Consider the following 13,691-nt stretch of genomic DNA (forward strand, 5'->3'; position numbering starts at 1 on the left):
AGAAAGTGTCTAACCTAGCTAACTGGAGAGCTTGTTAAGAGTGAGACTATTATTTGGCAGATCAACTTATTATCCACCAACACTGGCCCCAAATATTCAAACAGTACAGCTAGGCTCACATTTTCATTATTGTGACCTTGTTGGAAACAGATCCCCGAATTTAACAATCAATACACTCTGACCATCTGTATCAAAGCCTGAGGGAAAGTAAATGCTAATTTCCCCATTGATTTCTATGCATTCTTTTCTGTTTACAATGCATTTTCAGTGGGACGGCTCGGTTCCAATATCATGGAGCACTCACAAAACACTTTAGGTGTTGTTATTTTAAACGGCAGAAATACAGATACATTTGTAGCAAAAAGCTTTTTGTGTGACTCCGGGAATATGAGAAACACTGAAAATAACAGGCTGAAATGTCTTCTTTGGATCAGAACCAAGGAGCTTTTAGTCATTGAAACCTGGGAAACCTTGGGAATGGACAGAGAGAGAAAGAAAGGGAGAAGGAGGCAGAGCAGGACAAAAGAAAGCAAGAAAGAAAGAGAGCATAATGCCAGAACATCTGTCTCTCATCATCTGAAAAGAGAAAGTCAGCAGCTCCGAAAAGCTCACTGGACAGAAAATACAACTCTCTTGCACACACACACACACACACACTCATACGCTGACACACAAACAGGTGGGGTAGTGCTTTTCTCCAGGTGCTCTGCATTAAGCCACAGTGGAAAACTACAGAGAGAAAAGACTATGTGTGTGTGTTTGTGTAAGGCAGAGAGAGGGATGGCGGAGGACTACAAAGGATCGGAGAGACAAAAGAAGTGATGGGAAAGCGGAGAGAGGAGAGGAGAGACAAGGACTCATAAAAAAAGAAGGATAAGCGTGTGATACAGAAAAGGTACTGACATGAGAACAAGCTTCTCAGCTCAGGAGCACAGACACCAGCTGATCTATGGGGCTTTAGTGAGTAGAGCCAGAATATGACAGTGGACAAAGGAAGATACAGAGAAAGATTTTAGATCAATAACGGTGTAACAGTGACGAAGTGGAAAGCCAACTGAAGGAGAAGAGTGTTAGGAAGGGGACAAAAAAGAAAAGTGTAACAGGAAAAGTTGGATATAATGTTAAAGTAAGATTAGAGAGGAGGAGCTGTAGGTTAAAAGAATTGGTTTTGGACATATCAGACTGCCACAGCTGGATTACTGATCAGCCAAAGCAGACAACTAAACCACCAACACAAATTCAACAGTGCCTGCAAATTAAACGTCAAAATACATTGTCTGTCCACGACACATAGAAGCTATTTGTGCCCCTTCTATCAGTGGGAGGACATCATGTGTCTATGCCTTCCAAAACCATAACAAATCACTGTTGAAATATAAATCCGTTTTATGATGTGACAATGCTGTGGCCTGACCTCCTCCATATGCAGAGGCCATATGACAGTTTTCCATTTGCTCCTGTCATAATTACTACAGCCTCTGGAGGGCTTTGTGACTGGAACGTAAATGTGTCATTTGCTGAAATGACTGAGTTGTCATTTTTCTTGTAAGGACAGTCTCTCACCATCAGCTATAATCACAAGAACCTTCAAAGGGCCTCGGCGTTACTATCACTTGACATTGCTTTTATGCATTCCTGTTCAAGTTTAACTTTAATCATAACATTGAACATGAGGTCAAGTGCTACGCTGTATGCAGTGCATAACTCTGCATGTTCCTGCCTCAGTTTTCAGGTTAACACAGCCTTGCTGTTGAAGGGCCTATATGCTCAGCCAATCTATATAAGGAAAGGTGAAATAAACAGGTATTGGTATAGGAGGTCGCTGTATCTTGAAAAGTAATTTGGGCATGTCTACCTCAGAATCTTATCTCAAAAGAATGCTGAAAATAATACTGTTCTCAACTACATCCACACACAACCCAAGCTGCATCTTCAGGTTTTACTGCACTCATCTTTATATACTTAAGAGTTGATTAAGTAAAGATTGTGTGTTGATAAGAGGGATTCAAATGTTGTCTATGCCCAGGAACACTTCACCAAAATGATCATTTGTAGATCAACTACTCACCCTGTGTTACATTGAATTTGTGAAGAAAACGAAAAAAGAAAAGAAAAAAGAAGGTTTTTCTTGCATGTCTCTATGGTGAATGAAGAATCCAAAACAGAAAATCCAAAAACAGAAAAATTTTTGATGAATCTGGGTAAAAGGAGCCGTGTTTAACAACAGCAAAGCTATATCAAAACATCTGTTTAAAAACTCTCACATAACTCCTGCAGAGATTTACAACTCCTGCAGTATAATTTTAAGTGTCACTTATTGAGTCGTATGCTCAGTACTTCCCAAACACATGTATCTTCGCTAAAACTTTACTATATAAAACATTCTGCAGAGCCTCACAGGTGGACGAGTAGTGCGCCAGGACAAGTGTGTGCATTTGATCTCTGCTCAGTAGGATGCATTCAAACACGTGATTGTCCAGGCCCGCCATTCATATGCAGAAGTGTGTTAAACAGTAGCGTTTGAGCAAAATTGCATGTGCTTGGGGGGTACTGAACATATGACAGGATAAATTAGACTTCTAATTATACTGCAGGAGTTGTGTGAGAGTTTATTAACAGACGTCTTGATATAGTTTTGCTGCTGTTAAACGTGGCCCCCTTGAACTTTAATTTATCAAGAATTTTTTTAGTTTTTGGATTCTTCGTTCAAGAAAAACAAAGTTTTCTTTACAAATTCAGCGTAACAGAATGTGAGTAATTGATATACAAATGATCATTTTGTCGGTACAATATTCCTTTAAGCAACCTTAAAAACAAATGTAAAAGCAGCCTACCTAATTCTTTACATAAGCCTTTTAAGATGTGTATGAATGAAGTCACTAACAAACCATGTGAATGGATTTCCAACAGTTGAGCTTTATTCTCTCACAGTCAGAGAGAACAAGGATGAGAAAACATAGATTGGCACAGACTGACAGAGTCAGACAGACTAGACAAGAGTATAAAAAACTGTGGATGAAAGGGTGAAAAAGATTTCCCACCGTGCAAAGTGGGGCGAAAAAGAAGGTGAGGGAGGTTTCCTAATCGGAGCGAGGGAAAACACTGACGGGGGAGGTGTGGAGAAAGAGACAGAGTGCGCTATTAAAGGAGAGGTGAAGTGCCATGAAAAGAGGAAAACAACAGGATGATTCAGCGTGAAGGAAGGGAGAAAAAAAAAGAAAACAACCTGTGGCCTCGCACGGCACTGCTCTGGAGGGACTACTGAGGACATAGAAGGCTCAGCTTAACACACAAAAACACACACTAACACTTTTCTTTGTGAGGATGATGGTTTGAAAAGAAGCAAGGACCAGCAAATGTCCTCATTTGAAGGATGTCCATGATCTCCCCTTCCCTCTGAGGACATTTGTTCTTCACATGTGTGCAAAACCAAGAGCACACACACACACACACACACACACACACACACACACACACACACACACACACACTGATCTCCCCTTCCTCTCTAATTACTCCAGTCATTACCAATGGCCAATGAAGACACTAGAATACTAACAGTTTACTAATGACATGATAACTGTAATTAGAACATCCTGCTGGACCCACTAATTGTCCTTTCCCTTTTACAGACGAGAGAGACTGTGCCGAGGGTTAATTTGCTTAATGTTTATTCGCTCACTGCAAACTAGCTTGTTGATGTCAGTCGACTGGCCCCTCTGTTGTTCAACCACCATTATTCTAATGACAGGAAGACTAATGTTCCCTCATTTAAATGCCAAATTTCTTTTTTTTTTTAAGTTGTATGGCTAATTTGAATCTATTTTCTTGAGATTACCCTGAAAAGAAAAAAGAAAATGGAAAAACACAGCAGACTGAATGCCTGGATGAATGAAGGATAACCCTTAATCCTTAAAACCTGGTGGAAAACACCTGCTACCTGCAGGATAATTAAAATGAAATCAGTTTTGGAAGAAAGTCTCCAGGAAAGTGTCACCTACCACAGATTAGCACACTCAGTTATCACATACAAAAAAAGTTTAAATCTAACCCTCACAGCAGAGGGACTGCTCGAGAGGTTTTCTTGAACAAATTGCACGCCCTCTTTGTGAACAAATCTGTGTGGTTTGTTCTGTGGTTTCAAGAAAATAGCCTCTGTTCCAAGCTATTACACTGATATATCTATCTAGTATACACCAAATGAACCCCTCTACCATAGTGTAATTTCATTCTCAGGATAATTATTTAGAAAATGAAGTCTTCTGCCTATATTACAATCAGAGTATTTATTAATAATGTGCTTTACCTTGGCCAGAAACCCTCCTGTGCTCGACAGAGGGGAGGAATAAATCTGGGTTGGTTTACTGCAGGTGGCTCCACTCAACTACTGCTTCACACTCTGCTGGTTTCCTCTTATTTCACTAATGCCCTCTCATGCTCTCTCCCTCTCTGCTTCTCCCTTTCCCCCTCTCCTCTGCACTACCAAATGCTCACGATCCCTTGCTCTCTCCATCTCTTTCTCTTCCCCCTCCACTTTCTCTTTTCACTGCTTCATTGTGCTTTATTGGGATTAAAGTTTGCCAGCCACATTAGCAAAGTGTTTCCTGGCCTTGTGTATCAGCAAATCATCTGACACATCTGATAGTACAGCAGTAATAAAGAACGACTTGCATGGGGGAGGGAACAATCATAGGAAATTACGAGGAGATATGGGAAATACTGAGACAAATATGTATGGATGAGCTGATTTCAGAGGCACTAATTGCCCCTTCTTTTTATAGCCAGCTGCAATACATTTTGCTTCTAATATTGAGCATTCACTCACTCACTTTTTTTCTTACTCTGTTATTTGACTTGCCATAATACGCTGATGTATTTCTAGCCCTTTCTCAAGTACGCTTGCCAGTCTTCATATGCACTAAGTAATTATCCATGGAAACACAAGATTACAGTGAAAGGAACAAATACGGTTAAACATGTATTTATAGAATATAATATCTGTAATATTCCAGGCTAAGAACTAATCTTTTCAAATGCAAAGTAATTACACAGAACAACTGTGTTAGAGGCAGTGAGTCGATTCATTATGGAGGCAGCTAAAAAAGGGTATAACCCCCATTGTGGGAACAAATGACATGGATGGTTTGTTTTATTGATGGCCAATTGAAGCTTACAAAGCATTATGACCTCCATCAATGTAACATTTAATTATTACAAGCCGGCCCCCACGGGGCGACACAGCACCAGGTTGTGTTAGATGTGGGGCAAAAGCTCGAGGCTAGAAAATAACTAATGCATTAGAAAGCCTGGTCACAGCCAGGGTACATGGTGTGCATGGAGCAGCAAAAGTCTTTTGAGTTCTGCAGCACAATGACCGGACAATTAAAAGCAAATGAAAGCACGCCTGTTCTGGCTCATGCAGTCATACTGCACAGTCAAGATGCAGTCATTTGTAGCATTAGTCAGCCTTGAAACTATGCAAAACTACTTTTTTCTATATATATGTAGGTGGAGTTGACTTTTTCACTCCAAAAGCTGGACAACAAATGTCTCCCCCTCTGTTCCCCCTGTTTCTTTCATATCACACTGGATTGGTTGCAGCCAGCAAAAACAACCAGTCCTTAGTGCATACCTGTGGGCAAGTCACCCCACTGCTAGCTCTACTCCTCACACTGTGCATCACAGTGAGCCTGTTTCATCATCCAGCATATTTCAGCAGAGACACTATAGAGGCAGACAGCTGGTCTTGAGTGGCCAATTATGTCCGTTTATCTCCCTTGCAGGCACAGCTGTGATCAAACGGAATGAAGAAACAGGATCAAACAGCGAGGCTAAAAATCATTCTTCCGTTTCGTTCACTTCTTTTTGCAGCTTCCCTCTGCCTGTTACTGTCTCTGTTACTTCCTCTGCCTGTGCTTCCATCCCTCCCTCCTGCCTCTATCGCTCCCTCTCTCTCTCTTTATATATATATATATATATATATATATATATATATATATATATATACACACACACTTCTTAGTCTCACTATGCTTTCTTTGCTCATCTCTCCGGAGACAGCAGAGCAGAGGCATCTGTAAAAGTTTACTGCTGAGGAAGCTTCATCCTGCATAGCTTACTGCTGAGCATGTGTGTGTCTGCTCCAGTGGTTCTCAGGGTACCAGCGGAGAGATCTCAAACTGAGCTGAAGGGAGTTCCCCAGAAAAATGTTGTTGTTTTTTTTTTTTTTTTTTAAATCTGCCATCAACAGATACATTGTTGTTGTAAAAAAAAAAATGTCATCTTCAGGAAACAGATCATGATCATAGTTAAAAGCAGAACCACTTGGTTCCAAGGAAAGATTGTGGTCATGTTTAAAAAAAGCAATGACGAGTGTAGAAGATGGAAGAGAAACTGCGGTCTCTGGTGTCTGAGGCACCACACTTCCTACTTTGGTGGTGAATGTATACATAGACCATCTTAAATGGCTGATCAAATGACCAGTTGTCATGTCTACATAGGACAGTCTTGGAAATACTATAGATTTTACATATGGTGTCAGCAGTAATCATTATTTGTGAAGATCTAAACCCCCAGAGGTGAAATCACCCCGTCGGCACGTATCTTCTCACATCAGAGGTTAAGTGTGATGTTCTGTAAAGAATGCCTCCTCTGTGCTCTCTGTTTTTTCTTCAAAACAACATTTGGCAGACGGGCCACTCAATCCAAGTCATGAGATCTGCAAAAGCCCCGGCTAGCCTCCTGAATAAGCCCTAAACCAATAAAACCTAGAATGCAACCAACTTTTCCTCAGCTGCCCTCTCTCAATTCCCTCTTTTGTAAATTGAGTTCACACAGAAATATCTCAATGTAGAAAATAGGCCCTGAGGTGGAATATAAAATATATATTATCTTTCACAGGCAGTTCTGAGAAACCATTAAAGATTACAAAAATAGATGATTTGCTTCTAAATCAGTGAAAGGAAGCAGATACCCACTGTTAAGTATTACACACATGGTCATTTCTCAAAGCTCATTTGGTTTGTTAAACAACTAGTGCTGCCTCTTAATTCTCACTGCTTGAGACACTTGAAGTTTCCCATAAACGCACACCTGTAGCCGCGTAACAGCGAATTTAAGTATTGATGCACTGACCTAGAGTCACCACATGTGGGTTTCGTTTTTACCAACTCGACCAGGGGACTTCTCTATTCTGTGCAGCAGAGAAGATCGGTGATAAAAGGCGTTTACTTGTGTTCGCACTGTGCGTAAAAATCTCTTGTTTACGCACACATAATGTCCAAAGACAAAGACCTGCGATATTAAACCAGCGCAATAAGCGTACTCTTTTGCCTTGCCACCTTTCATTGAGAATAAATCGCAGAGCTTATACCGTATCTCACAGCAGAACGCAGCTACCCTCCGCGCACACGGACTTGGGGAGTGACAGAGCTCCGCAGCCTCGGACCTCCATGCGCCCGGAGCGCCGGTGCTGGCCTCCGACAGACGGAGACAGAAGCCCGGTCAGATTCAGCGCACAATCGACAATAAAGGATTAGCCTGTTGCGTGAACGCACCAGCCTCGAGGTAAAGGTCTTTCAAGGAATGATATAAGACTGCATCAAAGTGACACCTTATGAGATATAACATGCGCGATAAAGTCACTGTTAACTCCACCGAGCAGCGCTGCCTGGCACTGGCATTAGTCCCGGTAGGAATATTACAGGAACATTATAGTGATTTTTCATTATTGAAGAGCTCTCATGAGAACAGTCATTGATTAAACTGCAGATTAAAATCCATCGCATGTTTAAGATGTTGTTCAAGGAGACAAAAATCAATATTGATACCTCGCCAGCATCTCTCAGTTTATATAGGACGGAGTGAAAGCAGCAGTGGAGTGGGGCGATGAAAACGTTGCCGGTGATGATAATACTTATGTTAGAAAGTTGTCCACGTATAGAAACGGGCGACATCAAGAGGTAACCATAACGCAAATGTCTATCAGGTAATTAGGTGAGGTTTTGATAGAGGAAAATAATAACTGATGTAGTTTTGTTGCTCATTGCAAGTTGTTTATTCACTTTTTTTTATTTTACTTTCCACCTCTGGTGCGAGATGGGTCAATGAGAGTTAAAATACAGGACATCCCGTAGCATGATCTCCCTCCAAAGTGTGAACTAATCAGGGTCCCTCGGCACTATGAGTATCAAGGCATTATATGAACGGGAGTGAAGGCTGCCTCTGTAGTCAGGTGCGTAATGATTGTGGTTCATCCAAAGTGTTAATTTTTACATTCAATACGCGGTTTGGTTTGACGGGGTCACACCTTTTTCCCTAAACGAACCTCTCCATCTCTAATGTGTTTAATAACCTCAATACTTGTGATGTGGATTGGGAAATGTTCTCTCAAAAAGGCGGTTTAATTCCCATTTAACACCTACATGTGACAGTGTGATTTGAGCGGGCAGCAAAAGTGTCAAACTTACCTCCTTCCTCTGCTTTGACTGCTGAAGGCAAGAGAAAAGCCAGTAAACATCCACAGAGCCATAGGAATAAATCCATCTTTCCCCCTCGGATGTGAAGAAAAAAAACACCTCTTCTCTCCTCCTTTGTGGTGTTATTCTGTATATCTGAGACACAGCTGCAGTCCAAAGTCCCCCTTTCCTTCTCCTTTTCCACAGTTCTCAGTTTCTTTGAAGCGCAACACAAGTAGTGACCAAAATCCACCACAAATGCCGGGTTGTGTTCACCGGGCTCTCCAAGAATATCGCGCTGGTAAAACACTGTTTGTACACGATTTGAACGAGCTCTGTCCACGTGTGCTTTTAAAGACAAACTAATCTGAGCAAAGTGATCCAAAATCAGCGTGATATCTACCCTAAACACATCTTTAAAGCCTCAAAATCCATTGCGGTGCGCACAGTCGGCAACACTGTGTCCCCCTGTCAGTCTCTAGGCGCGTGGGAATATGAACCTCGTCGACACACTCTTGGATAGACAAATTATAAAATTCAAAGAAAGTAGAAATCACTGGTTGAAACCACCAGGAACCAACAGAAACACAAGCAAACCACTGTTAAAACCTGAAATAAAGTAACATGAGTGTTTCCCCCTTCGTTACGATAAAATATCCCCAAATCTTTTGCTCTGGTTCTTTTTCCCAGTTGCGCATTTACTTGGTGAAAGCACATGTGATTAAGAAAGCAAAAACATGTTCCTATCGAGTATCCTCTTAATTTACTGTCCAGATATCAGTGCGTTCTTGCGCAAAAGATAACACAAGATCTTCTGGAAGAGGCAGCTCCGGCGTGCGTGCGTAAAACTGATCGGGAGAAAATAAACGTGCAGCCTCTCCGCTCTCCTCTTGCAAACTGTGCGTCTCCTCGCTGGAACACGCTCTTCTATGTCCGCTCCCTTCTCTCTCTCCCTCTCTCTCTCTCTTTCCTCCACGCTCAGTGTATGTCTCTGTCTCTCTGTCTCTCCGGCAGTGCGCTCCTTCCCCTCCGATCTCCGCCGGGTTTGTGGCAGCGAGCAGGACTGCTCACTCAGTCCCCTGTCTCGGTGTGCGTGCACGCCGTGCGCGCGAGCGTGTATCGGATTACAGTAGGCACCTCGGCCCGCCTCCATATAGCCCCTCACTGATTAAAGAGCAGTTTCATCTCCCTCTCACTCCCTTCTCTCTCTCTTTTTGCCTCACCCTCTCCTGCCTTCCTGTAGCTCCCCTGCATTCATTTATACCAAATTTCATTCCCATTTCCCTCCACTCCTTTTCCTTTCTCTATCCAGATACTCTCTCTATTCCTCTCTTATTCTCCCCTCATCTCCCTTTTCTTTTTCTTTCACTTTTCTCTCTGTCTCCTGTATTTAATAGAAAGGAGGGAGGTGGAAAGAAGAAAGGCAGAAAAAAGAGAAAGAGGAGACCCACAACACAGCTTTATGAGCTTTGTAGTAGTGCTGGGAGCTTTAAAAGGAGCCTGGTGCTGGTTTACAGCATTACAGCGGAAACACTGACCATGTGCATCTATAAATGAATTAAAGAGGAAATGAATGTGATAGTAATCAATTACCAAAAATACTTTTTGGTAATTGAATTGGTGTTTGTTTCCTGTGACAGTGGTTGAGCAAAATGAATTAAAGAGGAAATGAATGTGATAGTAATCAATTACGCAAAACACACTTGTCTGCAGGCCAGGGCTTTGTTTACAGTTTTGAGCTCTTGTAAAGTTTGCACACATACACACTTGTACATGCAGATACCCTGTGTTGACACATGGTTACAATCACACACACACACACACACACACACACACACACACACACACACACAGAAATGGGGTTGAATGACAAATAGCCAGGGGATAATTTAATGGGGAAAATACATTTTAATACTAACTTAATCTCTGTACACTCACTGTTTAAACTGTGCTACTGTTTCCCTCTCTTTCCTCTCTGGATCTCTCTCTCAGTAGCATAATACAGGAAGGATGTCAGTGGGAGGTGTGTTTTAGGGCCTGTAACAGCACCAAAGCTTGTGGTCTGAACACTAACCGAACCTTGGCTGTTGCACTGCCTTCCCAGGACACACCCTGCACGCATTCACACACAGATGCACACACATATCGGCCATAATGACACAGCTGAACTCACACACACACACACACAGAAATGGGGTTGAATGACAAATAGCCAGGGGATAATTTAATGACAAGAAAATCACAGTGCTGATGCTTTTTGTTTTACATCTAAATCTCTGTACACTCACTGTTTAAACTGTGCTACTGTTTCCCTCTCTTTCACATTAACATATGTCTACCTATTGCAGCAGTCACAGTCCTGAGTGAAGGAAGCAGGAAGGTAGATAAGCTGTAGTCTCATATCATTATCAGTTATACTTTTACAGTAGCACGCCTACAATTACCAGAAAGCAGGTGAATCACTGGTCTCAGGTCAGGACAGTGACATGTGACACACACACGCAGGCGCACATACACACCATCAAACTGTCACTCCGATGTGTCCTAACATCTCTGGAGGTCTGAAGGTATTAAGTTCTTTTTCCATGACAGGTCTGAGTGTGTGTGTGTGTGTATGTGTATGTGTGTGTGTAAGAGAGAGAGACAGTCACAGTCACCCTACTCATTCCTTGGGTCCCTCTAGTCGTATGACCTCTGTAACCTGTCCCTCTCACCCCTCTTGCTCCCCTCGTCCTGTGTCATTCCACTGAAACTAAACCCACCCCAGCCAACTGGAATCTGTCAAGTAGCACAGAGCAATCACATGCTAATATCAATGTAACATTCCAGCAAGCTGTTAGAAATTTATTATCTTGACCCATAGAGAACAGGTAGATGCACTGCTCTGTGAGAAATCCACCTGACATGTTGAACAGCAAATTGCGTAAATCTTTTAGTGTTAAATTTATCGAATTTCTAGGAACCAAACACAACCTTTCTCTGAAAATTAACATTTTTTCCATTATTTTAATCCACAGAGAAAAATCTGCTCCTTTAACTGAAGTGAAATAATACAAATTCTCGTTCAGGTTTTGGTCTCACATGGAACAAGAGCATGCTGAGTGCAAAAAAGAATCTCGAATCTAAGTATCCGCAAGTTGGCAGAGAGACGTTGGACAGGAAGAGTCAGCAATAACCTCTGCGAATCTTTCTGAATTCACACCAACCCACATGGACCCAAGCCTTCTGGACTTTCCCTTCACGCATTCTTCTGTCTAACTTGCAACAGTATGTTGTGAAACTAGGATATGCTAATCCATGACACCTTTTCCACTTGCCAAGTAGTGGACTTGGTTTCTCAGAAGTCAACACTGACATTACTCTGAATCCAGTATAGGCAAATGGGCAGAAATGCTGCTTGTGCTCACAGTGTTCCCACCTTAGTGGAAACTACCTGCAAATTTCAGTATTACGATGGTGCATGAATTTGCAGGGCTATTTATGAGATGCCACTTTTGTCAGGTATCTTAACTTTGCATTACAATGATGCATTTTGTAAGATGATGATATTCTGCTCAGAGGTTGTGTGCTCATCTTTTGACCTACAATGTCTTGACTAACTGCCCAGTTTTCCACAGGTTGCATGATCCCCTGTGTGTCAAGGTTAGTTTTATTTCTTACCTAACACTATCTGGGTTCAGCCATTGAATGAAGAGAAGTAATGCATTCATATGAAAACATTTTCGAGTGCGTGTTTGTGCTGCAGCAGAGCTGTGAAACCAGCAGAGGGTAAGGTGATCCTCGCTCTGCGTCAGGGGAAGAACTTGTCTGCTGGCCTGTCGACAAGCACTACTGGCCCTGTCCACACCTCGCCAACACACTGCATCCACTATCACACTCTCTTGTTCAGTCGATGTGATGACTGATTTTATGCTTTCATTAATTCATTTCATTGCTTTTTTAATTTATTGTTCATTTTGTTTCAGCACTGTCTCTGTTGAGTATCTGTCATTCGTGCCACCTGTTCATTTCTAAAGATTCCTTCCTTGTTCACTCATTCTTTATTTTACACCATTTTTTCCTCATAACCATTTGTGTCCTTTTCGTTTCATTTCATTTCATTTCCTCTCTTCTCTCCACACATTGTCATTCTCTACTCTCTTTACCCCCTTTCTGTCCCTCCAGGGGACAAGTGGGATTCACTTTTGGGAGTTAAGCGATGCAGACCAACTGTCTTGAGAGTTGAGACCCCCCATGCATGAAGCTGTTTTTCATTTTTGTCAGATGGGTGTTTTGGTGGGAACTCTTTACTGCGGATATCGTTGCTGCACAGACGCTGGCTCCAAATGACATCACTAGTGCAAGATGGTAGCGGCTATATCCAGGATATTTTGGCTTTACTTTTCTACAGCTGGAGGAAGTGGATTCAAATTACTAATAACCTTAACCTAAATCTTGATGAACAGAAACTGTGCTATTTGAACATAAGGAGTCTTTGCTGGAAGTCACTGGTCTCTTTTACCTTGTTCATCACAGTTTCAGTTTGTAATGATTCCTACAGTAATTATAAATATTGAATGATGAATCAGCTTTGCAAACATGGCTACTGTATTTTCTCGACCATCTTAACCCATAGAATCAACACCTCTAGAAAACTACTAAACAGTATCAAAATACTCATTTAACTTCCTGCTGTACAGTTTGTTTTGACGTTAACAAAGTGTGTGTGTGTGTGTGTGTGTGTGTGTGTGTGTGTGTGTGTGTGTGTGCGCGCGCACATAGTTTATCAATTCAGGCTGCCATGAGGTTCAGTAATGTTGGTACATCCAAAGTAATCACCAAAACGTTACAGTCCCGGAGAGATTTCTCGCGATCCTCCTGATTACCACTCTACCTCCGCCTCCCTCCCTTCATCCATCTTTGAGGTTAATGGCACATGGAGAATGCGGTGATCTCAGAGGGACCAGCAGCTCTGCATCCATCAACCTCTCCTCACTTCTTCGCATATGTGAGCGTGTGTGTGTGCGTGTGTGCCTATGAATAAATGTTTGTGTATGTGTCTGCATGTCAGAGAGTTAAAAGATGTCTGTCTGAGTGCATAGTTGGAAGCTCTCTTCGGTGTATCAGATATTTTTTTTTTACCTGTGTATGAGTGTGTGTAGTGTCAACCTGTTGACACCTCAAGACTCCAGGGACGCCGCAGTGGCTGTATTTGTCCAGTTTTTCACCACGGTCCAATTTCCTGTTCAAGATCTC

At 42.0% G+C, this 13,691-nt stretch overlaps 1 protein-coding gene across 3 annotated transcripts in view; it reads right to left on the bottom strand.

Moving 5' to 3' along the window:
* LOC125899765 (neuropilin-2-like) overlaps positions 1 to 9,518 on the bottom strand; it is a 119,759-nt gene extending 110,241 nt beyond the window's left edge. For 2 of the 3 annotated variants that reach the window (XM_049594284.1, XM_049594282.1), the window contains exon 1: positions 8,469 to 9,516. In XM_049594284.1, the coding sequence (XP_049450241.1) occupies positions 8,469 to 8,544 (76 nt within the window). In that variant the 5' untranslated portion in view covers positions 8,545 to 9,516. Of the gene's footprint in view, positions 1 to 8,468 lie in introns of all 3 variants that reach the window. The other variant, XM_049594283.1, reaches the window with a different exon arrangement.
* Positions 9,519 to 13,691: the final 4,173 nt, after the last annotated feature.

The sequence above is a fragment of the Epinephelus fuscoguttatus genome, linkage group LG13, assembly GCF_011397635.1.
Source record: "Epinephelus fuscoguttatus linkage group LG13, E.fuscoguttatus.final_Chr_v1".
Taxonomy (NCBI): Eukaryota; Metazoa; Chordata; class Actinopteri; order Perciformes; family Serranidae; genus Epinephelus; species Epinephelus fuscoguttatus.